This window comes from Macaca nemestrina, chromosome 10 (genome assembly GCF_043159975.1).
Source record: "Macaca nemestrina isolate mMacNem1 chromosome 10, mMacNem.hap1, whole genome shotgun sequence".
In the NCBI taxonomy this organism is placed as follows: Eukaryota; Metazoa; Chordata; class Mammalia; order Primates; family Cercopithecidae; genus Macaca; species Macaca nemestrina.
In genome coordinates this window covers 16,502,303-16,526,795 of record NC_092134.1, presented here as the reverse complement: position 1 = coordinate 16,526,795, position 24,493 = coordinate 16,502,303, and the positions used below count along the sequence as shown (strand labels likewise).

Here is a 24,493-nt window from a genome sequence, read left to right as displayed (position 1 = left end):
CACCTGCTCTGGAATGGAGAAAGAGAGGGGACATCCTGGCACTGGGAGTGGGGAGGGCTGAGGGGGACCCCATGGACACAGCTGACCCCCAGTTCCACAGGCCAGGGGAGGGAAGCGAACTGTGCAAGTGCTGGAGTCGTGGGGCTGGGATCTTACACGATCTGAATCTGACACATTCCTTCCAGGGCACTGGAACTTAAGATGTGAGTTAGCATCGCCCTTCATCGGAGGTGGAAACTGGAGCTCAGCAAGGTTAGAGCAATTTCACCAAAGTCTCCTAGCTAGTAAGTGGCAGGGCTAGGACCACACCACCCCCTCCCCCCAACACACTCATCCGCCCCACTCCAAGGCCTATGTGTTTTGCTGGTTGGTTTTGTTTTTACTTGTACCCCACCCAAAGGAAACGGATATGTTTCTTTTTCTGGGGGGTGGGGGGTGGAAGTTGGCTGCTCCCCAAGCCCTGCCAGGCCTCATTCAGAACGGTTTCCCTGCCTCCGTCCTCAGCCCGGTGGCAGCTAAAAGGCCCCCTGGCCTCCATCTCCCAGTGTCTGTGGGTAGAAGCGAAGGGAGGGCGGGAGGAGGGGAACAGTTTTAAAATGAATATATGCATGTGTCTCTCCTGCTAATCACCGGAATGTATTTTCAGGAGAGGTGAGCGGAGGGATTAGCTGCAGGACTCCCATTAATGTTAACTTTATTTCAGTAATGAGGTGCCAAGGCATAGAACAATCACTGTGGCTAACACGGTGTAATCACAGTGATGAGATCCGCACGCTGCGAGGGGAGGGCGACGGGAGGATCGTCAGGAGCGGGGAGCTGCTCGCTGGTGGGGACGGATGACACAGAAGAGGTGGGGGAGCAGGACGGGAGAGGAAGAAGGAGGTGGAGGCAGGTGACCCTTGGCAAGGGCCGAGTGGGTTAAGTGAGGGCCCCTGATAAGGAGGAAGTAATCGTAGCAACTCCTCAGTGAGTGCTCGGAGTGGATAGCCCGGGAGGGGGACTCTGCTCGTTTAATTTAATCCTCTTGGCAAAAGGGAGGGCAAGGTGCTATCCCCATTGTATAGATCGGAAAACTGAGTTTGAGAGATGTTGAGTAATTGGCCCAGCGTCACAGAGCTGTTGGAAGAACCTCAATTGGAAGTAAGTTTCTCCTAATCACTAAACTTTTCGGGACTCCACCCCCACTACAGAGAGCAGAGGACAGCAGGCAAGTGCAAAGAGCTAAAACAGCAGGGCTGGCAGGAGGCAGACGCGGGTGTGCATGCCCAGCTCTCCTGGAACACCAATGCATGTGCCTGGGTTGGCAGGATTCAGCACTGAACCACAGCTGACCATTTGGATGTCTTAGCCATGCTGAGAGAGGCGAAGAAAGGAAGGGTAAAAATTGCTACATAACCAGATTCCAGGTGCCATCTCTGGCCACAGAGGAAATCATCAGTGTATCCACAAACAAAAGTTAGAATGTTCTCTGACTCTCCTGACCACCCTATCCTTCCGTTTGCAAATGCTTGCACCCGAGGGACAGTTAACTCCTAACAGAGGCTAGTGTTTCTCCAAGTGTGATCTGCAGACACATCCGGGCCCCTGTTAAAAACACTGCTTCCTGGACTCTGCCCCATACCTGCTCCAAAAGCATTTTTTTTTGGCGGCGGGGAGGACAGAGTCTCGCTCTGTTGCCCAGGCTGGAGGCTGGAGTGCAGTGGCTTGATATCAGTTCACTGCAACCTACGCCTCCTGGGTTCAAGTGATTCTCCTGCCTCAGCCTCCCTAGTAGCTGGGATTACAGGCAAACACCACCATGCCTGGCTAATTTTTTGTATTTTTAGTAGAAACGGGGATTCCCCATGTTGGCCAGGCTGGTCTCGAACCCCTGACCTCAAGTGATCCACCCGCCTCGGCCTCTCAACGTGCTGGGATTACAGGCATAAGCCACTGTTCCCAGCCCCAAAGCATTTCTTAGAGCAGCTCCTGGACAAGATTTCCTGAAGGTTTCTCTGTATTCGTAAGAACTCGTAGAAAGCAGACATCTATAACCAGCAAAACACATTCTGCAGGCCAGTCTTGCCCCAATTCCATGACCCCATCGCCTTCCCTGGTTGTTCAAAAGTACGAAGTTCGTGCTTTCAACACAACACACTTATTGAGCACCTACAGCGTGCCAAGCTCTAGTTCATGCACTGGAGACAGAGCAATAATCAAACCTAAGTCCCTGCTTTCACAAAGCTTGCATTCCAAGGAGCAAGACAAGCAAGCAAGCAAACCGGGAGGATATCAGGATATCAGAGAGTGCTGTGAGGGAAACAAAAGCAGGAGGAATAGAGCAATGGTTTTCAATCAGGCGATGTTGCCCCCCAGGGAACATCTCGAAACGTCTAGAGATACTTTTGGTTGTCATAATTTGGGGAGGGAGGTGCTGGCATGTAGGGGCCAGGGGTGCTGCTAAACACCCTTCAATGCACAGGGCAGCCCCCGTAACAAAGAATTATCCAGTCCTAAATATCACTGGTGCCCAGACTGATAACCCCTGGGCTAGGGAAGAAAGAGGGCTGTTCCTCAAGGCAGGGGTCAGGGAAGGCCTCCGGTGAGGGACAGTTGAGCAAGGCCCCAGAGCAGGTGAAGGATGCCTGTGGGTGGAGGGTCTCAGGCAGAGGGGATGGGGTTGGAGGAGGCGCCCTCACTGCAGGTGGGAGCGTGCACGCCTCGAGGGAAAGATCTGGGGGTTTCAGCCTAAGTGTGATGGAGCCTGGGGGTCCCAGCAGGGCTGGAGATGCTCTCACTTAAGCTTCCAAAGGGTTCCTTTGGCTGCTGCAAGAACAGCCTAGGAGGAGCCGAGAGGAGCTGGGGACCAGGTGGGAGGATGCTGGGTCACCTAGGCAAGAAATGTAGGGGCCAGAAGGGGAGGAGGAGCCCCAGGGTGGTAAGGTGTGGTTTGGATCAGAATGTGCCATCCAGGGCCAGGCACGGTGGCTCACACCTGTAATCCCAGCACTTTGGGAAGCCAAGCAGGGCGGATCACTTGAGGTCAGGAGTTTGAGACCAGCCTGGCCAATAGGTTGAAACCCTGTCTCTACTAAAAATACAAAAATTAGCTGGGCGTGGTGGCACATGCCTGTGATCCCAGCTGCTCAGGAGGCTGAGGCAGGAGAATCACTTGAACCCTGGAGGTAGAGGTTGCAGTGAGCCAAGATCATGCCACTGCATTCCAGCCTGGATGACAGAGCAAGACTCTGTCTCAAAAAAAAAAAAAAGAAAAGAAAAGAAAAAGAGTGTGATGTGCCATCCAGGCTATAGCCTCCGGGATTTGCTGAGGGACTAGTCGAGGGAGCAAGGCAGAGAGGAATCAAGAGTCACCTTGGAGTTGACTTTCTATGAGGTCCCTGCTCCAGGTGTGTCCTTGACAAAAGGAACTCCGAGCCCTGCTTCTAACCCTAAGCCAGTGGCTCTCAACTAGTGGCGACTGTGCCCCCCAGGGGGACTGGACCATGTCTGGAGACGTTTGGGGTTGTCCCAGCTGGGGATGCTGGCTCCTACCGGCATCTAGAGGGTAGAGACCAGGGATGCTGCTGAACGTCCTGCAGTGCCCAGGACAGCCTCCACCACAAAGAGTCACCCAGCCCCAAATGTCACTAGTGCCAAGACTGAGGAATCCTGACCCCTGACTCCCCTAAACCCTGCCACCTCCTCTCACACGGGGCCTGGCCCCGCCAACTTAGCGGGGACTTTGTCAGAGGCCGGAGATTCCAAATCAATGTATCTCAGTGGCTAAGGTCCGTATTAACTACATCTCACTTGCTTCTGACAGTGACACAGATCAGATGCTGCTGCTGTCGTGGCTGCCACCACAAGAAACAAGAGTGTTGGAGTGCAAATTCATTATCCAGCTGTTAAGAGCGACAGAGCATGCACACATCTCTCCCCGACCGGGGTGTCTGAGAGCCAGCCCTGCTGTATGATTGAGTGGCTGCCAGCCTCCTCTTCTCTGTAACCTTGACACGCCGGAGCCGGGCCTCCTGTGCACAGGCTAAAAATCCTAAAGGCAACTGTGGCGGCAACAAATAGATGGGTTAATTTGTTTCATGCCCCTGTCGTCACCAGGCTCTCGCAGAAAAAAACCACCACCACCACCACCACAACCTCCATGTGTGGGGTTTCATACCCCAGCTGCCGGGAATCAGATTCAGCGGGAGGAAGAAAATGTGACGTCGATGCAGAGATCCATTTATTCGGTGATGTTTGCTTAAAAACCGGTTTTTCATCTGCAGGTTACTCTTGAACGCTTGGACCTCAAGCAATACAATATCACATTTGCAGGTGGTATCTTTAAGGAAAGCTAATTAAGACTCTTGGCACTTGTAGCATGAAACATTTTACAATTTTCTTCAAAGCAATTTGCCAATATTAGCTAATTAAAACACCCAGCCTTCCATTGAGGGACAATGGGAAGAGCGTACAGTCGTCATTTCTGAGCATCTGTTGTACAGATAGAAATCCAAATTCCTTTTGCTTCTACTTGGTCAAGGTCCTTCTCTGAAGGTGGCCTTTGATGGTTTTTCCGCACCCTGCCTGGGAGCATTTAGAAGAAGATTCCAGCTTTTCTAGCACTTAGACTCTAAAATAAAGAACAACACAGGGAAAGGAGTTTGAGCAATGGAGGCTGGTCTGCTAAGCCAGGGGTTGGCAAACTATGGCCCAAGGGCTGAATCCAGCCCTTGACCTGTCTTTGTAAATAAAGTTTTATTGGAATACAGCCATGCTCGTTGGTTTACATATTGTTTCTGGCTATTCTCAAGCTAAAACAGCAGGGTTAAGTGACGGCAAGAGAAAGTATAAGGCCTAGAAAGCTGGAAATATTTTTACTGTCTGGCCTTTTACGAAAACAGTTTGCAGACCTCTGCGTTCAGCGGTCTGTTCACATCTGTCTATGATCTTCCCGCTCTGCAGGCCAAACTACCCCATTCCCAGTTGCTGAGTGGACAGCTCTTCTCCCATGGTGTCATTACCGTTATTAGGTCTAGGCCCCAAACGAAGGTCTCCAAAGAAGTATCTCTGGTCGGTAGAAAGGATTTTGTTTCTTTAGATAAAGATGGGGCCGCTCTATGTCAATCAGGCCTATCATGAACTCCTGGCCTCAAGCAATCCTCCCATCTCGGCCTCCCAAAGTGTTAAGATCATAGGCTTGAGCCACCATGCCCGGCCCAGTAGAAAGGTTATTCAAGGAAAGGGACTTTGAATTTAATCTCTCAGTATAAAAGATAATTTGACAATGTCAAAACCCAATAGAGGCCAAGCGCAGTGGCTCACACCTGTAATCCCAGCGCTTTGGGAGGCCAAGGCAGGTGGATCACCTGAGGTCAGGAGTTCAAGACCAGCCTGGCCAACATGGTGAAACTCTATCTCTACTAAAAATACAAAAGTTAGCTGGGTGTGGTGGCACGCGTCTGTAATCCCAGCTACTTGGGAGGCTGAGGCAGGAAAATCACTTGAACCAGGGAGTCAGAGGTTACAGTGAGCCAAGATCACACCACTGCACTCCAGCCTGGCAACAGAGTGAGACTCCGTCTCAAAACAAAACAAAACCCAGTAGAATCTTTCTCTCATTTTACTCCATTTTCCTAAGGATTGCAAGGTCAGCCTTCTGTTGCAGTTCATCCAAAACATTTCCCCTTCTCCAGCCGCCACCACCCCCATTTGGAGATTCCATGTTGGGGAATTCGTTCCCCTTTTTTGAGCCCTGACTTCCGGGTGGTTCAAGGAAGAGCCTTCAGTTCTCCATGGATGGAGCTCATGGTCACCTGGATGCCTAGGACTGGGGAGTGAGAGTCCAGGGGTCAGGGGCCAGGATGTAATTAATTTAATCTGGGTCCTGGGATGTCTGAAGGCAAGACCAATGTGACTTGTCGCTTCAGGGTTGGCAGAGACATTTCTAGATACCCCTTACCTTCTCCCCCATCTTCCTTAGCATATCCTTATCTGAAGGCAAACTTTTATCTGATGCATTGTTTATATGGAGTAGGTTGAAGAAACCTCATTCATCCAGGAGAAATTCCTTTCAAAGGGTGCAGTAAAAACCCTGCAGGTGGTATATTCCCAGAGACTCCCCCACAATAAGGCCACTCTGCAAATCGGGGCCTACAAGAATGAGTTGGTGAAGGCAGGGTTGGGGACAACCAGATAGAGAGGACAGAGACACCCTCCCTACAGCCACGGCAGCCACAGCCATCCCGGAATTAGTTCCAGGCTAGTGTGTGTGTCCCACTGATTCATGAATGGCATGTGCAGGATTAGGATCTTGCAGTGCAGGACAGAATGGGCTTGTGTGGAATCTAACTTACAGAGGACATCTAAATAGGGATTTTAGCTTAGTTCAAACCCCACTATATTTTCGAGCTCACTCAGCCACACTGCCCACTAGAAGATTCTGGGAGCAAAAGGACTCAGTAGAAAGCGTTTTTGCTAGGCTGAGGGTTACCAAATCATAGTTTCTTGGGTTAGAAGAGAAACTGAAACAAAGTTGTACACAGTGTGGGCAAAAAAACTTTACATATATCATCTTTTTTTTTTCTTTTTCTTAAAGACAGAGTCTCGCTCTGTTGCCCAGGCTGGAGTGCAGTGGCATGATCTCGGCTTACTGCAACCTCTGCCTCCCAGGTTCAAGCAATTATCATGCCTCAGCCTCCCCAGTAGCTGAGACTACAGGCATGCACCAACACTCCCAGCTAATTTTTTTGTATTTTTAGGAGAAACAGGGTTTTGTCATGTTGGCCAGGCTGGTCTCAAACACCTGACCTCAAGTGATCTGCCCTCCTCGGGCTCCCAAAGTGCTGGGATTACAGATATGAGCCACCACACCCAGCCTACATATGTTATCTTTTTAATCTCCCCAATAAACCTGTGGGGAGGGTATTATGATGCATCTTGCCAATTTCACAAATAAGAATACCATGCTTCAGAAGTATTTAGAATTGGTGTAAAATTATGCCACGTGTAAGGGACAGAGTTGGATGGAAGCCCAGGTCTCTCTGGCCGAGCCTACTGAGCTCTCTGTGCCGGGTGCCATTCTCCCATGCCACACATACAAGTGTATTCTTAGTATATTTCTTTCCTTTTCTTTTTCTTTTTCTTTTTTTTTTTTTTTTTTGAAGAGCTGGGGTCTCACTATGCTGCCCAGGCTGGTCTCAAACTCCTGGGCTCAAGTGATCCTCCCACCTCAGCCTCCCAAACTGCTGGGATGACAGGCATGAGCCACTGCACCTGGCCATCTTCGTATACTTCTTGGTATATTCAGAGTTGCACAGCCATTCTCACATCAACACTAGAACATTTTCATTACCTCCCTGAAAGAAATCCCATATCCATTAGCCATCGCTCCCCATTTCCCCCAGTCCCTTCAGCCCCAGGCAACCACTAATCTACTTTCTATCTCTACAGATGTGCCTATATTCTGATGTGCCATTTCACATGCGTGGAATCATAGACAATGTGGCCTTTGTGACTAGCTTCTTGTTTAGGATTTAGCATCAGGCTGTCAAGGTTCATCCATGTTGTAGCATGGATCAGCACTTCCTTCCTTTTTGTGGCTGAGTAATATTCCACTGTATGGGTAAACCACATTTTGTTTATGGCTGAATAATATTCCACTGCATGGGTAGACCACATTTTGTTTAAATATTCCTTCGCTGATGAACATTTGGGCTATTTCTACCTTGTGGCTACTGGAATAGTGCTGTTGTAAATATTTGTGTACACGTTTTTCCATACATTTTAGAAAATCACATTTTTGTGCCTTTTGTTAAAGACTGAAAGAAAAGTTATAAACACGTGCTCTCATTGAACAGCGTTACAAATATTTATTGAAACGACGGAGGCATTTAGGGCAGGGTAAAGCAGCTGGTTGTGGTAAAAAGAAAAGTGAGTCGAAAGTCAAGGTTGGGCACAGTGGCTCATGCCTGTGATCCCAGCACTTTGGGAGGCCGAGGAGGGGAGATTGTTTAAACCCAGGAGTTTGAGACCAGCCTGGCCAACATGGCGAAATCCCGTCTCTGCTAAAAATACAAATATTAGCTGGGCATGGTGGTGCATGCCTGTAGTCCCAGCTACCTGGGGGGCTGAGGCAGGAGGATCACTTGAACCTTGGGAGGTTGAGGCTGTAGTGAGCTGTGATCGCGCCACTGCACTCCAGCCTGGGCAATGGAATGAGACCCTGTCTCAAAATAAGCAATCCAAAAAAGTCAGCATACAGAATGATTGATCTTTTTGATTCATTCACCAAATACTTACTAAAATATTTCCCGAGCATAAGATAGTATCCTGGGTACTAATGATTTCACTCCCTGGCTAGTCTATCATTCCATTATTATTATTATTACTGTTATTATTATTACTATTATTTTGAGATGGAGATTCACTCTTTTCACCCAGGCTGGAGTGCAGTGGCATGATCTCTGCTCACTGCAACCTCCACCTCCCGGGTTCAAACGATTCTCCTGTCTCAGTCTCCTGAGTAGCTGGGATTACAGGCATGCACCACCGCGTCTGGCTAACTTTTGTATTTTTAGTAGAGACAAGGTTTCCCCATGTTGGCCAAGCTGGTCTCCAACGCCTGACCTCAAGTGATCTGCCCACCTTGGCCTCCCAAAGTGCCGGGATTACAGGCATGAGCCACTGCACCCGGCCTATCATTCCTTGAAAAATACAAAGTTGCTGCTGTTCTAGAAAACATTCAAAGGTCAATCATTTGTCTTTTCAGGGCCTTACTCTTCTCATCAGCAAGCGGGGACAGTGAATCGACCCGGAGGCCTGGGAGAGGCAGGAATAATGATGCACGAGAGAGAATTCTGGATTCGGGAGAATCAGAGGCTTAACAAATACAATGCTGACAATAGGAACATTATGGTACAAGAAACTATTTGTATCCATTGTCCTTTCCTCACCTGAAATAACGTATTGATTCTTACTCAGTGATGACATTTTTCAGGCACCAAGAGTTGCCCATGGAACAAGAAGTACATAAACTTCCTTGCTTTGTAGAAAACAGATTCCGTTTTATAAGTGGTTTGGTATTTCGACACTACCTCCAAAGGTTGGGAAGACCCCTCACGAAGCAACAGGAGTCGGCCAGAAAGAAAAGAATCAGCCGATGGCTGGGAAGCCGAGGCTGCAGTCAGCCGAGATCGCACCATTGCACTCCTGCCTGGGATGACAAAAGCGAGCTCCATCTCAAAAAAATAAAAATTAAAAATTAAAAATAAATAAAGGAATGATAGACTTGCCAATCTGCCTTGGAGAAGCAACAGATGGTTAAATCGTAGGGTTCCTGGCATTGCATTTGCCACATTTGCCAGCAGATGGCGACATGATCCTGCAATGTTGCATTAGTGCAACCCCGGGCAATGAAAGGTCAGGGACAGGGCACCTGAAGCTGGCTACTTGGAGACTTGTGAACCTCATCTATTGCTTTACAGAGGTCCGAACACCACTGAACACATTTGTGAAGGAGGAACAGAGGAAGGTCGACCAATGATGTTTTTAAAACAGCTATAAGGATCGGATGAAATTTGCAATTGGCTTAAGCTTGAACTCCAGATAATCCCCGGAATAAAGACATGGGAGTGGGAGTTAAAACAAAGAACTTGATGCAAATTAGGGTCAAACAATGATCCCCTTATGGCACATCCATTCCAAGGAATATCTTCAGTCATTAAAAAACCAAGTGGTAGTCTGGGCGCGGTGGCTCATGCCTGTAATCCCAGTACTCTGAGAGGCTGAGGCAGGCAGATCACTTGAGGCCAGTTCGAAACCAGCCTGGTCAACAAGGCAAAACCCCATCTTTACTAAAAATACGAAAATTAGCCGGGCGTGGTGGCATGCGCCTATAATCCCAGCTACTCAGGAGGCTGAGGCAGGAGACTTGCTTGAACCCGGGAGGCGGAGGTTGCAGTGAGCCGAGATCACGACACTGCACTCCAGCCTGGGTGAAAAAGTGAGACTCCATCTCAAAAACAAACAAACAAAAAACCCCAAGTGGTATTAGATATGACACCAAAAGCACAATCAACAAAAGAGAAATTAGACAAATTCAGCTGGGCTCGGTGTCTCCCGCCTGTAATCCCAGCACTTTGAGAAGCCAAGGCAGGTGAATCACTTGAGACCAGGAGTTCAAGACCAGTCTGGCCAACATGGCAAAACCCCATCTTTACTAAAAATACAAAAATTATCCGGGCGTGGTGCTGCACACCTGTAATCCCAGCTACTTGGGAGGCTGAGGCAGGAGAATCTCTTGAACCTGAGAGGTGGAGGTTGCAGTGAGCTGAGACCACACCACTGCACTCCAGCCTGGGCGACAGAGTGAGACTCTGTCTCAAAAAAAGAAAAAAAAAAAAGAAAAATTAGACGAATTGAACTTCAAAATTAAACTTCTGTGCTTCTAAGAACACCATCAAAAAAGTGAAAAAACAAACCACAGAAAGGGAGAAAATATTTGCAAATCTGATCTAGAATATATAAAGGATTCTAACAACTCAAAAATGAAAAGACATAAAAGCTAATTTTAAAATGGGCAAAGGATTTGGATACATCCCTCTCCAGAGAAGATACACAAATGGCCAATAAGCACACGAAAAGATGTTCAACATCATCAGCCATCAGAGATGTGCAAGTCAAAACCATCCTGCGACAGACCCCACTTCACATCCACCAGGATGGCTACAATTTTAAAAAGCAGACAATGACAAGTGTTGGCACGGATGTGATGAGGAATTGGAATCCTTGTACACTGTGAGTGGAAATGCAAAATGGTATAGCTGCTTTGGCAAACAGTCTAGTAGTTCCTCAAAAGGGGAAACACTGATCGAATTTGACCCAGCAATTCCACTCTTTCATATGCCCAAGAAAACTGAAAACATATGTCCACGAAAAACTTGGACATGAATTTTAAAGCAGTATTATTGGTTGGTGCAGTGGCTCATGCTTGTAATTCTAGCACTTTGGGAGGCCAAGGCGGGCAGATCACTTGAGGTCAGGAGTTCAAGACCAGCCTGGCCAACATGGCGAAACCCTGTCTTTACTAAAAAAATACAAAAATTAGCCAGGCATGGTGGCACATGCCTGTAATCCCAGCTCTTTGGGAGGCTGAGTCAAGAGATCACTTGAACCCAGGAGGCAGAGGTTGCAGTGAGCCAAGATTGCGCCACTGCACTCTAGCCTGGGCCACAGAGCAAGACTCTGTCTCAAAAAAAAAAAAAAAGAAAAAGAAAAAGAAAAAACTCATTATGCATGAGAGCCAAAAGCAGAAACAACCCAGATGTCCGTCAACAGATGAATATTTTAACAAATGTGGTATAGCCACACAATGGAATACACTATTCAGTCATACAAAGGAATGGAGTACTGGTCCATGCTACAACATGATTGAACCTTGAAAACATCATTTTAAGTGAAGGAAGCCAGACACAAAAGACTCTACTAAAAAGACCCTGTCTCCACTATAAATACAAAAAATCAGCCAGGCGTGGTGGCATGTGCTTGTAGTCCCAGCTACTCGGGAGGCTGAGGCAGGAGAATCACCCAAACCCAGGAGGCGGAGGTTGTAGTGAGCCGAGATTGTGCCACTGCAATCCAGCCTGGCTGACAAGAGTGAAACTCCATCTCAATCAATCAATCAATCAATCAATAAAATTGATAGTGGTAACGGTTGCACAACTCTGTGAATAAAGTCATTGACTCATACACTTCAAACGGGTGAATTATAAGGTAAGTAAATTATCTCTCAATAAAGCTGTTACAAAAAAATCAAATGCTAGACTCTTTAACATGGAAAACCATTCCCACTACATTGTTAGGTGAAAAAGAGAAAGAGAGAGAGAGAATGGAGCCCCGGGGCTGCTGGGTTCCATAGCTCCCTGTGAATGATGGCCCCTGGAGATGCAGAATGAAATGTGGGATTTCACCCCCTCCATGATCCATGCATGCTTGGTGGAAATTGACTCTGGCTGTCCAAGTCCACAATGGTGTGCAACTCACTTTCTCTCCAACTCATCCTTCAAAGCCCCATTTAAGAGATATTTGGTTACAACATGGTAAAATATAATGGGATCCCAATTTTTGTTTCTATTAAATATATGAATATATAAGCACATGTGTGCATGAAAATAGATACACATCAAAGGGTAACAGTAGTTGCCTACAGGTAGAAAGGCTATGGAGCTTTTATTTTCTCCTTCATATTTGTATTGCTCTAATTTTCTATAATGCAATGTATTAATTTGCAATTAGAAAAATATATATGTGTATTTTAAAATGTATCTGTAACCCCAACACTTTGGGAGGCCAAGGTGGGCGGATTGCTTGAGTCCAGGAGTTCAAGACCAGTTTGAGCAACATGGTAAAACCCCATCTCTACAAAAATACAAAAAATTAGCCAGGCATAGTGATGTGCACCTGTAGTCCCAGACACTCCGGAGGCTGAGCTGGGAGGATCGCTTGAGCCTGGGAGGTTGAGGCTGCAGCGAACCGTGATCACACCAGTGCACTCCAGCCTGAGTGACAGAGCAAGACTCTGTCTCAAAAAAAAAAAAAAAAAAAAAAAAGATAAAAATAAAAACATTGTTTTATTCTGTAAGGCTTCTCTGCCTGCCTCACTCACATAGTAACACTCCTTTTATCCTCACATTTATAACCCTATATAACGGGTAGTGGCATAATTGCTTATCACCTCCAACAGACATCTGACGACAGATATCATTCCTAATTTATCATTCCATCCAAAACCCAGAAATGCCTGCCTTTGATATGCTCAGTGAACATAGTACGCATTACCAAATACTAAGCAGTATCTTCTGTGTGAAGCCTACGTTAAATTTTTATTCAAGACTTTGTACCCTTTGAGGAGACAGTAATACAGTCCCTTCAATGCTTTATATTATCATGCAAGATTACTTCCCTTTTTGCCCTTGCTGCCAGGAAGCTTACTTGCATCAACTGTGTTGCTGGCTTACAGTTGCACGTCTGATTCTAAATTCCTTCCTTGAGTCTAATGTGTGGCATTTCCTCAACTTCTTTTTGAAAAGAAACAAGCTACAATCAGTGTAGCTCTATGCATGAGGTAGGAACAAATAAATAGTGGTTACACTGTTGAGGATAAAACATTTTCTTTGGAAGTCCAAAGTGGTATTTTATCCTAAGAGGGATGGTAGCATCAACATCTAAGGGTGCTCAGGCACTATGTGTCCAGAACCAGAGGCTTGGAGCAACTCAATTTTAAACTCCGGAAGGGATGAAGCATCTTCCAGTACTGTCTACTCCCCAAGTACCTACACAGAGCCGGGCGAACAATAAGCACCCTTTAAATACATGCTGCATAAATGCTCAGGGCTCAGAATTCCGCATCCTTGCCATGCAAGGGGTCACAAAGTTTAACCCAGGGTTTCTCAGCCCTAGCACTTCTGACACTTGGGCCAGTGAGTTCTTTGTTGTGGGCCGGCTGTCCCGGGTGCTGTGGGATGTTGAACAACATCCTCGGCCTGTACCCACCAGATGCCAGTAGCACCCCTGCACATAAACTTTTTGACAATCAAAAATGTCTTCAAACATTGCCAAATATCCCTGGGGACAAAATCTCCCTCTGGTTAAACAGCATGGGTTTTTGCCAGGTGTGGTGGCACGGGCCTGTAGTCCCAGCTACTTGGGAGGCTGAGGCAGGAAGATCACGTGAGATCAGGGATTGGAGACCAGCCTGGGCAACAGAGCAAGACCCTATCTCCAAAAATAAATAAATAAATAAATATTAGTCAGGCATGGTGGCTCATGCCTGTAGTCCCAGCTACTCAGGTGGCTAACATGGGAGGATCACTTGAGCCCAGGAGTTCGAGGCTGCAGTGAACGGCGATTGTGCCACTGCACTCCAGCCTGGGCCACAAAGCAAAACTTTGTTTAAAAAAAAAAAGAAAAGAAACGAAGAAAGAAAAAAACAAAGAAAGAAACAAAAACAACAACAAAATGTCTTCAAACGTTGCTTGAAGTGGGTGGTGTAAAATCTCCCACTGGTTAAACAGCACTGGTTTCAAGCAACACCTTCCAGGTCCTGGAAGCCACCAACTACAATCCTAGAATACCAGGACTGGAAGGACCCCATGCTTTATCCTGTTTACATCCTTTCACAGACAGGCCAGGGGGCCCAGAAATAAGAGACACACGGAGGCACAGCCCCTGCCCATAGGAAACGACAACGGGTGATCAAAACGTGCCAAGGCAACACGCTGCCCCGGCCCTGCTTGCACTCAGATTGGAGTTTGCAGGTGGCTCCTCCATGTCATGGTGTAAACTTGTGCTAAAATTAACCTGAGCATCTGAGACTTCCTCTATAAAATGACGAAAAAGAACTCCTGGCCGGGCACGGTGGTTCACACCTGTAATCCCAGCACTTCGGGAGGCCAAGGTGGGCAGATCACCTGAGGTCAGGACTTCGAGACCAGCCTGGCCAACATGATGAAACCCCATCTCTACTAAAAATACAAAAATTAGCCAGGCATAGTGGCGTGCACCTGTAGTCCCAGCTACTTGGGAGGCTGAAACAGGAGAATTGCTTGAACCCGGGAGGCAGAGGGTGCAGTGAGTGGAGATCGTGCCACTGCACTCCATCCTGGGTGACAGGACTCCATTCCAAGAGGAAAAAAAAAAAAAGGAGCACCTAGCTGGGTGCAGTGGCTCATGCCTATAATAATCCCACCATTTTGGGAGGCTGAGGCAGGCAGATCACTTGAGCCCAGGAGTTCGAGACCAGCCTGAGCAACATATCGAGACCCCCATCTTAGCAACATATCGAGACCCCCATCTCTACTAAAAAATTTTTTTAAATAGCTGGGTGTAATGATGTGTGCCTGTAGTCCCAGCTACTCAGGAGGCTGAGGTGGGAGGATCACTTGAGCCTGGGAGCTTGAGACTGCAGTGAACCAAGATCGCACCACTGCACTCAGGCCGGGTAACAGAGTGAGATTCTCTCTCTCTCTCTCTCTCACTCTCTCTCTCTTTCTCACACACACACACACACACACACACACACACACACACACAAGAATGCCGGTCTCAGAAGATGGGGATGGGACGCTGCACGTGCAGAGTGGCACATGGCGAGTGCTTCATAAATGTTTTTCTTTGTCTGGGTATGAATGGTTAAGAGGCCTGTCCCACTTTTTGTGTTGGCGGAGGGTTCAGGAGGAAGAAGGGGGTAGCTGTGGGTATTTATTTAAGACTTGGGTCTTCTCTGCACCAGAAGCATGCCCAGTTCCCTCTTCTGCAAGGGCTACTTTCCTGAGTCCCTGTTCACAAAATTGCCAGGACCCGGGAAAGAGTCCTGATTTGTCATCACCACCAGATGGTTCTCATCTATAGAAACAGCTTCATTGTTTTCAGGAGAGAGAGCTCCACGCAGGCACGGGGCCCATAATCTCTAGACAAGGATCACATTGAGGACAGAAAACCTATGGCATTGGTGCCACCAAGTGGCACAGAAAGCAATTGTCGGTATCTGTGCCACCCGCACCGCCTTGCTCTCCACTTTCCATCTCTCCATCTTCTTCTCCTTCCCTTGAAATCGTACCCGCAAGTGTCATTTGACTACACTGCCATCCTTCGAGGTCTGAAAGGGCTGCAGTGAGAAGAAAGGGCTTTATGATCACAGCTGACTCGGCTCTGTAGTTCCTCCCCATGCTAAATCAGGTCAATGAGCTGATTTGTGTCAAATAAATTAGCCCAGCCGGCTGCTAAGCTGCTCCAAGCCTATCTGTCTCAGGCTTCCAGGTTGGCATTTAGCAGGCTGCAGGCACAGCCCAGGCAGGTATGGATGCCACGGACGGAGCTCGAGGAGCATGCCCTGAAGTGCTGCCCAGATGGAAACCTCCCAGGAGAAACTGAGTCCAGTGCGTGCCTAGGGAAGAGAGCACAGTGGATTCCAGCTCCAGACATCCTGCTGCAGATGCCACGGAGCATTTAGGAACATCTTTAAAAACTGAAGTCCTTTGTACCCTCGAAAACCACCATGTAGACCAGCAGCTTGCCAGGGCGGAGCCGGTGCTGGGGGAAATGTGGACCACCTCGAGCTCAAATAATCTTACAACACCAGGTAGCCAGTGAGATGGTTCACAGATCCTTCCCCAGCCTTTTTATGTTTCACATTTCTGCATTTAGCAGTTCACTAAAATAAATGACAGGCTCAGGAGATCTGGAGGGCCGTTTTCCCGATCTGTCTCTGCTCTCTCAGGAAAGTCGGAGTCATGCCAAGAGATGCCCTGCTGCGACAGGTTTCTTCAGCATCCCTAATGCAGGTCAACTCCGGCCGCGGCAAATGCGTATAATTTATTTGTGCAGAACAAAAAGACTTCTTTCCCCACTGCATAAAATCAGACAAGGAAAAAGCAGGCAAAGCTAAACTCCTGTGCAATTATGAGAGGATTTTAACCTCTAACCGGGCTTCAATCTTCCAGGCACGATGATAGAAGTGGAAAGCGCGCTTGCCTGCTCTGCAAATGAATTCGCTATCATTGGATTAAATCAATCTAACAGGAGCTAATTATTTTAAAATAATATGGACAGCAGGGTCCTACCTTTATTTACATACAAATACAAAATCCACGTTTATATACAAAGTACAGGCAAAACGCTCCAGCAGAACTTTAATTAGTGGTTATCTCTAGGGGCTGGGAATCTAATTTGGCACAATTTAATTTCTTTGTAAGTTCGTACCTTTTAAGGTTTCTGCCTGGTAATCACAAAAGCAGAGAAAGGAAAGCCTTTTACTGAGCAATGCCTGTAGAAGCCCTGCTTAGGAGTTCCAAGACGCTCTGTGTATCTCAGGTTAAGCACACCTAAATAATTTAGCACTGCATTAAGGCTCAGAAACGTAGTAGTACCGTTGTGTGCTTCTCTGCCAAAAGGCAGCTATTTTTATGACAGAAAACACAGCAGCTGTTTTCACAGGTGCAGGGCAGCAGTACATGGGAAGTTGGTCCCAGCAGAGAAGGATATGGTGTCTCTTTAAAACTGGAGGAGGAAGAGGCAGAAAATGGTGAGCCCCAGTTAAAATCTGCAAGAGAGGAGGAGGAAGGAAGCCCTGGTTCGGAGAAAAACGGGCTCCAGATGGCTGGGCTACATTTGCCCTGTGAAAATCAAAAGCCTGGGTCCCAGCCGCTGGGAGACATGGGCTCTGTCTGGTCTTGCTTTCACAGCCAGGGGGACTTTTGGCTTGTCACAAAAATTGGAATTTGGATCTGCAAGATACGCAAGCAATCACCCTTAATTGACAAATGAGGAAACCAAAGCCGGAGAGGGTAATTTACTCAAGGTCATTAAGGTCAGTGCTCTTGTCAATAAAATTAGGATATTACTCACATACTTCATACTGCTTTTGTTGCACACACACGCACACACGCGTGCACGTGTGCACACACAGAGCCAATGTATGGGAAACATCCCCGAGAATATATGTCATCACATTTACTATTCAAATTAGCATCAACTGGTCAAATATTTATTCAGGTAGTAACTTACTCAACATTTCTATCTTGACATCCCCCAGTACAACTTAATACAATGCCCCAATCCCCATAGGACAGGACAATACTCTCTCTCGCTCTCGTTCTCTCTTCCTTAAGAATAGTGAGATGTGACCAACAGAGTCTGGAATCTTAAATTACTGATAATGGTGATCTCTCATTTAGCCAACACTTTTTTCCCCTCCCCAGACAGGATCTCACTCCGTGGCCCAGGTTGGAGTGCACTGGTGCAATCACGGCTCACTGCAGCCTCAACCTCTTGGGCTCAAGCCATCCTCCCGCCTCAGCCTCCTGAGTAGCTGGGACTACAGGCATGCACTACCGTGACTGGCTACTTTATTTATTTATTTATTTGTACAGACAGGGTCTCCCCATGTTGCTCGGGCTGGTCTCAAATTCTGGGCTCAAGCAATCCTCCCACCTTGGCCTCCCGAAGTGCTGGGATTACACGTGTGAGCCACCACACCCAGCTGCCAACACCACTTTCGATTTTGGGATACACTGGGTGTACAGTGATCAGAAGCTTACCTACCCCATGTTGCATTAAAAAAAGTATGAATTTAAAAATTCCAAGAATAAACTACCCTACCAAAAACTCTGGCAGTGCTGATAAACACCACATTTCTGAGAGTGATATGTCTTGGTCCTTCTGGTCTCATAGAGTGTATAGTCCTGAGAAAAAATAAACCTGGACTCGTGGTAAAAGATTCGAATAATTAACTGCTTTGCTCATGGGTGTAACTGGCAAGTCATTTTCTTTACTACAATACTAAAGGCTGCACTTTCATTTTACACACAGTCCAGCGGTTCAACTCCAACATCTGGGACTAATTGAGTCGCACACAGGAAGGTCACTGAAGAGGTTCTGCGGAGACGCAGTCAGCTCGTATGCACGTCACCACTCGGCTCCTAGCTCAGGTGCAGACCGACGGCGACCGCTTGCTCCACTTTGCTCTGTGACAGCAGACCAGATAAGGCATGTCGCAGATACATGCTGAAAGCAGGGTTGCCTGTACACAAAACTGTACTCACGCTGTGATAACACGCAAAAGGTCACACGCTGGAAGAGCCTTCCTCAACAAACAATAGACTAACCGGCCAGAGGTGGAGAAAGCCTCTCAGAGTCCCACTATCTTTGTTTTTATTGCTCCTATTTACTTACATGATACCTTTTTAGTAGAATGACTAGTTTTCTAAACAGAACCTGTGATGACAGGCCCACATTTCTTCCCCAACCCACACCTCCGAAGCCACTCCATTCAAAGAACTGCTGGCGAGGTGCTGGGGAGAGCCAATCTGTCGTGGAGGGGAGGCGTTCCTACTCCTCCAGATCCTTCTGCAGACAGGAAGGTGTCTGCATTTGGTGGAGTCCAAGAGTGCGGTGAGGACACAGTGGCGAAGTAATAATGCCATTCCTTGAGGCTGCGCCGGGCTGGTAGAGACATGTGAGGAAGTAACGTGTCCTGGGGGGATTTCAGGGTAATTTAATCAGCAGCACTTCAGCACAGCAGAAGGCAAGGGCAGGGAAATAATGAAGTCAGCACTCAGCTACCAGGAGCTCCTCTGTTCAACCTAAGGGGGAGATGTGACCCCAGAGCAGGGCGGCTCACACTTCCATCCAGGTAATTCTGTGTGGTGGGGGCGGTCCCGGGCACTGCACGATGTTGGGCACCATCCCTGGCCTCCCTCCACCAGTGCCCACAGTACTGCCCTCCTCCCCAGCTGTGACAAAAATGTCTCCAGACGGTGCCAAGTGTTCCCTGGGGAGTAAAATGGCCCCTGGTTGAGCCCCACTGCCCTAGGTGAACTGGAAAAGTTGGTTTGTGAATATGTGAGCTTACTTGTTTCTAACACAGGGCTGAAAAACAAGAGAAGGGGACAAAGGCTGCTTTCATTTAAAAATGTACTGTTGTAATCAGTGAGAAAAAGAAACAACATTGGCTAAGTCACGAATAGGCTTTTCACCATATGTACATGATACACAGCCAATCAAAACAAGGAATGGGGCTCATTCTACTAGAAATTAAATACATTCAAACAAGAACATTGAGATCCATTAGCAAAATGTTTAAAAATGTTATCACAGGGTTATCAGGGGTATGACAAAAATGGACACTCCCATATACACTAGGTGAATATATTGGTGAAAATAGTTCAGATAAACACACAACCATGTATGTAAAAGTATTTATCATCAATGCATTATTTGTAGTAGCAAAAACAACAAGCAGCCTTAGAAACCAGTTAATGTCCTCAGCAGGGAATTAATATTATTGTATATCCATGAAATTGACACCATGTGGCCACGCAAATGCATTACATAGGCCTCTATGTAACATAGGATATTCATTTGAGAATTGTTTTTCAAGAGGACAAAGTGCTTTCATTTTTGCCTAGAAAATGGGGGAAGACAAAAATGGGTGGTGCGTATCTCTAGGTTGTGGGATTTTAGGTTATCCCAAGTTTCATCCTTACGTGCTTCTGAATTATCTGAAATATCGTATCTTTAGCACGAGTTCTTTTAAAAAATAGTAACAATAGTAACAAAAGCTCTGTAATTCCTACCCTAACCCCAGGAGCCCACCCACCCCATCTGAGCCGACCCCTTACTGTCCCTGACATTGCTCCCCATTGACTTGCAGACATTGACTTTTTGCCAAGCTTCAGGCCTTGCTCACATCGACACTTCACAGCGACCCTGAGAGACAGATGCTATGACCCCATTTCACAGATGAAGGGCCTGAGACGCAGAGGAGGAAGACTGCCTCAGGCCATGCCGCTAGTAAGAAGTGGTAGTTCCCAACTCTAGAGTCCCAAAAGAATTCTGTCCTACCCGTGAAAAGTACATCCAATAAGCAGTACCTTGCTACATTTACAATTTATCTGCAGATCCCAAGGATGGGAGAAGCTGCACTCAGAAACTTGCAAATTGTGCAACTGTTCCCCACGATTCCCTTGGGGCCAACGCCGGCTGAGGCATCTCCAGGAGGGCCCCAGTTGGGCTTGGGGACATGCTGAGAGGTGACAGCACTGCTCTCAAGTCCTATCTTCTGCTTCTGCAAAAGCTGTGGAGCTCACCCATCAATAGCAGATCCAGGCGGGCGCACTGGCTCACACCTGTAATCCCAGCACTTTGGGAGGCTGAGGCGGGCAGATCATCTGAGGTCAGGAGTCTGTGACCAGCCTGGCTAACATGGTGAAACCCCGTCTACTAAAAATACAAAAACTTAGCTGGGTGTGGTGGTGCATGTCTGCGATCCCAGCTACTCAGGAGGGTGAGGCAGGAGAATTGCTTGAACCCAGGAGGCGGAGGTTGTAGTGAGCCGAGATCACGCCATTGCACTCCAGCCTGAGTGACACAGCGAGACTCCATCTCAAAACAAACAAACTAAAAAACAGCTCTAGCACTGGCAGGTCCCAGGCCCTGCGGAAGGTGTTTCCCTCCCTCCTTTGTCCTTGCCTGTCTCAGAGCCCTTTTCAGAGTCTCTTGTATGTTTCTTTCCCTGTTAGGACCAATCTTTACAACTTCAGCAAGCGCAGCAAATAAGATGCAGAACTGGGGGAGATGCGCTGTATGACTCAATTCCCTTGAGCCTAAAACACTCACTTATTAATAACATTTTTTTCTTTTTTTTGAGATAGTTTCATGACTACAGGTGCATGCCCCCATACCCGGCTAATTTTTGTAATTTTAGTAGAGACGGGATTTCACCGTGTCAGTCAGGCTGGTCTGAACTCCTGCTTTCAGGTGATCCACCTGCCTTGGCCTCCCAAAGTGCTGGGATTTACAGGCGTGAGCCACCGCGCCCCACCAATAAAGTTTTTTCTGAAGGTGTTTTCATCCCTTTTGTGATCTTCTAAACTCCCAACGTGTACCACACGCTTCGTTGGGCTCCAGGCAAACAAAACTTAGACAAAGTCCCTGATTCTAGAAACCCTCGGTCGAGGGAACCACAAACAAACCAGAGTGGAGGGCAGGCAGGGGTCCTAGGCTGGGAGCTGGGAGCCTGGAGCGCGTGCCAGGTGCTCTGCAGCCCGGCTTCATTATGGAGGCTCAAGCACTGTGAATTTCCAAAAACCGTGAACACACCCCTAGCTGACTGAAGAACAAAAAACATATCCCACAGCCACATGAAAATGACCTTTGGATCCTCCACCTAATTTGGGTGTTTAGGCCGCCTCGCCCCCTTTTGGCCTGGACAATTGAAATGTATCTGCTCTCAGGGGAGACGCCCACCGTGTCAGGGCTGGAGCTGGCAAGAGACTGAGAAGAGGACTAGATCTAGAGTCAGAGATGGAGTTCTTGTTTGGCATCGGTCACTAAATCTCAGTGGGGACCCAGGAAGTCACTCCACCTCTCGTATTTCCTCATCCACAAAGTGGAAATACAAGCAAGCTTAAGTCTCCATTGTAAGGTTGGAGTTCCTGTTTGTGAAAGCACTGGAAATGTAAAATGCGCTCTTCAAGTACAAAGTCAGAGAGGATCCGTAAATAGGCACAGACTGCCCTTTGGTATAAACTGTTCACATTAAATCTACGTACGTTATGTTGCTCAAGAGTTAAAATAAGCTCAAAGGAGAGGCGGATACCAATGTCAACTGGGGGAAGACCGACACTGAAATTCCAAACTGAGTTAGCAAAAACAATAGATGGATGAGACATGCAGACATGCCACGATCCGTCACATCAGAGTTCGATGTAGTCCTGCTGCAAACACATGGAATCGGGTAAGTCCAATGCCAATGGAATAGATTTCTTGGGATCTAATATTTTTAAAATTGCCTGACCAGCTTACCCTCTAGGAAAACTTACTTAAGGGAGGCAAATAACTTTGGGAGATGAGTATAAGAGGTAACAGGAGGAAGTTAAGGAAGAACGCCACTACATACTGCAGGAATGTACTGGAAGGCAAACATGGCCCAAAGAAAAAGCTCCACTGAAAAAAACGTTGAATACTGACCATAGAACTAGCACCTTGCTCCCAGGTCAATAATATGAACCAAAAAAATGACAAAGACCTTGCTCAATCCTGAGGTTCGTGAAGGAATATGGGAGAGTTGTGTGTTCATGTGACTCCTGAAACCAAAGAGCAGTACTATTCAAAGGGCATGTCTTCATCTTACGATCACATATTCTAGACCCTGAGCCGCAGAGTCTGCGTTACAGTAGGAAAAATGGGGAGTGTTTCATGCCTGTGGATTCAGGACACACCAGCAACCTACATGTGTAGCATTCTCTGAGTCATAAAGACCATTCTCATCTCCCACTGAGGGCAGGTGGAAGACTCTTCTCGCAGTCCTCTGAGAGGAAGTTGGGCTTCTTCTTCTTCTTTATAAATCATAGGGAAACCAAACATTTGTGCCTGTTACATCCCCAAAGCTGAAGGCAATAAAGAATAAACACATACAGCAAGCTGCAAGGTACGTGTTTAGGAATTGCCTCAACACTGGGTTTCTATTGACAGAACAGGGGAGGAGGTTGCCTCTGACCTTCCTGAGGCTCCCACTGAACCCTGGCTGAGTAGCCCACAGTTAATTTTAAGTGGCAAAAGAAATGAGAACAAATTCCTCCAGGAAGAGAAATTAGATTTCTGCTAAAACAGTGCTCTCCATAGGGTATATGAGCACATTCAACTGCCACTGGAAAAGAACCTGAGGGCAGGCACACAGCGCCCACTGCTAGAAATTTTACAATTAGATTAGAATGGAAGAGTGTCTGAGTTTTCAGATAATTTTACACGTCAGGATATGGCTAATAGGTCATGTTCAGGGCCTATGCTTGATACTGTCGAAATACAAACAAAAATAACTGCCTAGAGAGAATATCCACATCCTAAAAGAGAAAATGTTTTATCTGGGAGGAAGAATGATTTAACTCCTGAAACTCGAGAACACAGAACAACAACAAAAACAATTTCCTTGAACATATTCAACTAGAATGGCAAGGCATTTTCCTACATAAAACATTAGAATTTTCCCATTACTCTAAAGGAATCCAATAAATAATTTTACAGTGAAAGGGCCTGGATCAAAACGGAAAGTGACACCGGCCCCCGACGAACACAAGTCACAGGTCCCTGTGCAGGTCCCAGGGCTGAGTCATCCAAGAACTCCAGCAAAACCGCGAGCCCGGCCTCCGGTTTCCTCTTTCCCGAATGGGACTGGCTGGAGGGTCCAAGCTGCTTTACAGAAGAGTTCCATCTGGTAAGCCCGGGCGGTGAGCAAAGCCAACGATGACAACACGAGAAGTGGTCAAAGCCAAGGTTTCCTCACGCTGCCTTTGTCTTCTTCCCGCAGCCTGGCCCGATGGCTGAAGCTGGGCCCCAGGAGGCGAGTTCTTCGGCAGGGCCTCCTCACCCAGGCTGCAGCAAGTCCGCCGCGCCCGTCCACCCAGGCTGGAGCAAGTCCGACGCGCCCCTCATGCGGGGAAGAGCTCGGGCGGGCTTTCTCCATAGCAATACTTTGCTATAGGGTCCCGGTAGGTGTTCTCATGCTGCACGCTCTGTTGGCAAAAGGAAGATAAGAGCGCGGTGAGAGTGAGCACAGCTTCACACACCTCCCTCTAGGAAGAGTGAGAGTGGATCGGGACTGTCAGACTCTCCCTGCAGGAGGCTGGCCGAGTCCATCTCCAAATGTCACTAAAGGCTCCAAGGCACTTTCTGGAACAAACAAGAATGCTCAACCCAGAACGCCAGCGCAGAGCATGAACACGGACATAACATCACTGTGGCACTGTTTCTTTTTGTGTACACCAGTGAGTAACTTCGCCGTGACCTGGTGACTCAAGACAACTACTTTTTCTCCAATTACTGGGAATAGTCTAAGATCCGATGGGCGTTCTGCACCTGATCCTGTGCTTCATTCAGTTCCCGGTAAGGCACGCTGCGGAGACACTAAGGAGATGCACTTTAAATCGCTTTCATGAAGTTTATGTACCTAAAAATTTGGTGC

General features: G+C 47.4%; 1 protein-coding gene across 10 annotated transcripts in view; it reads right to left on the bottom strand.

The window, feature by feature from the left end:
- Window positions 1-24,493, bottom strand: part of SPRING1 (SREBF pathway regulator in golgi 1) — a 138,283-nt gene that overhangs the window by 93,056 nt on the left and 20,734 nt on the right. For 4 of the 10 annotated variants that reach the window (XM_011764545.2, XM_011764537.2, XM_024797093.2 and 1 more), the window contains one exon: window positions 19,430-24,044. The exons of 5 other annotated variants lie outside the window; for them this stretch is intronic. In XM_011764545.2, coding sequence (XP_011762847.1) covers window positions 23,961-24,044 — 84 coding nt within the window. In that variant the 3' untranslated portion in view covers window positions 19,430-23,960. One more of the 10 variants, XM_011764530.2, reaches the window with a different exon arrangement.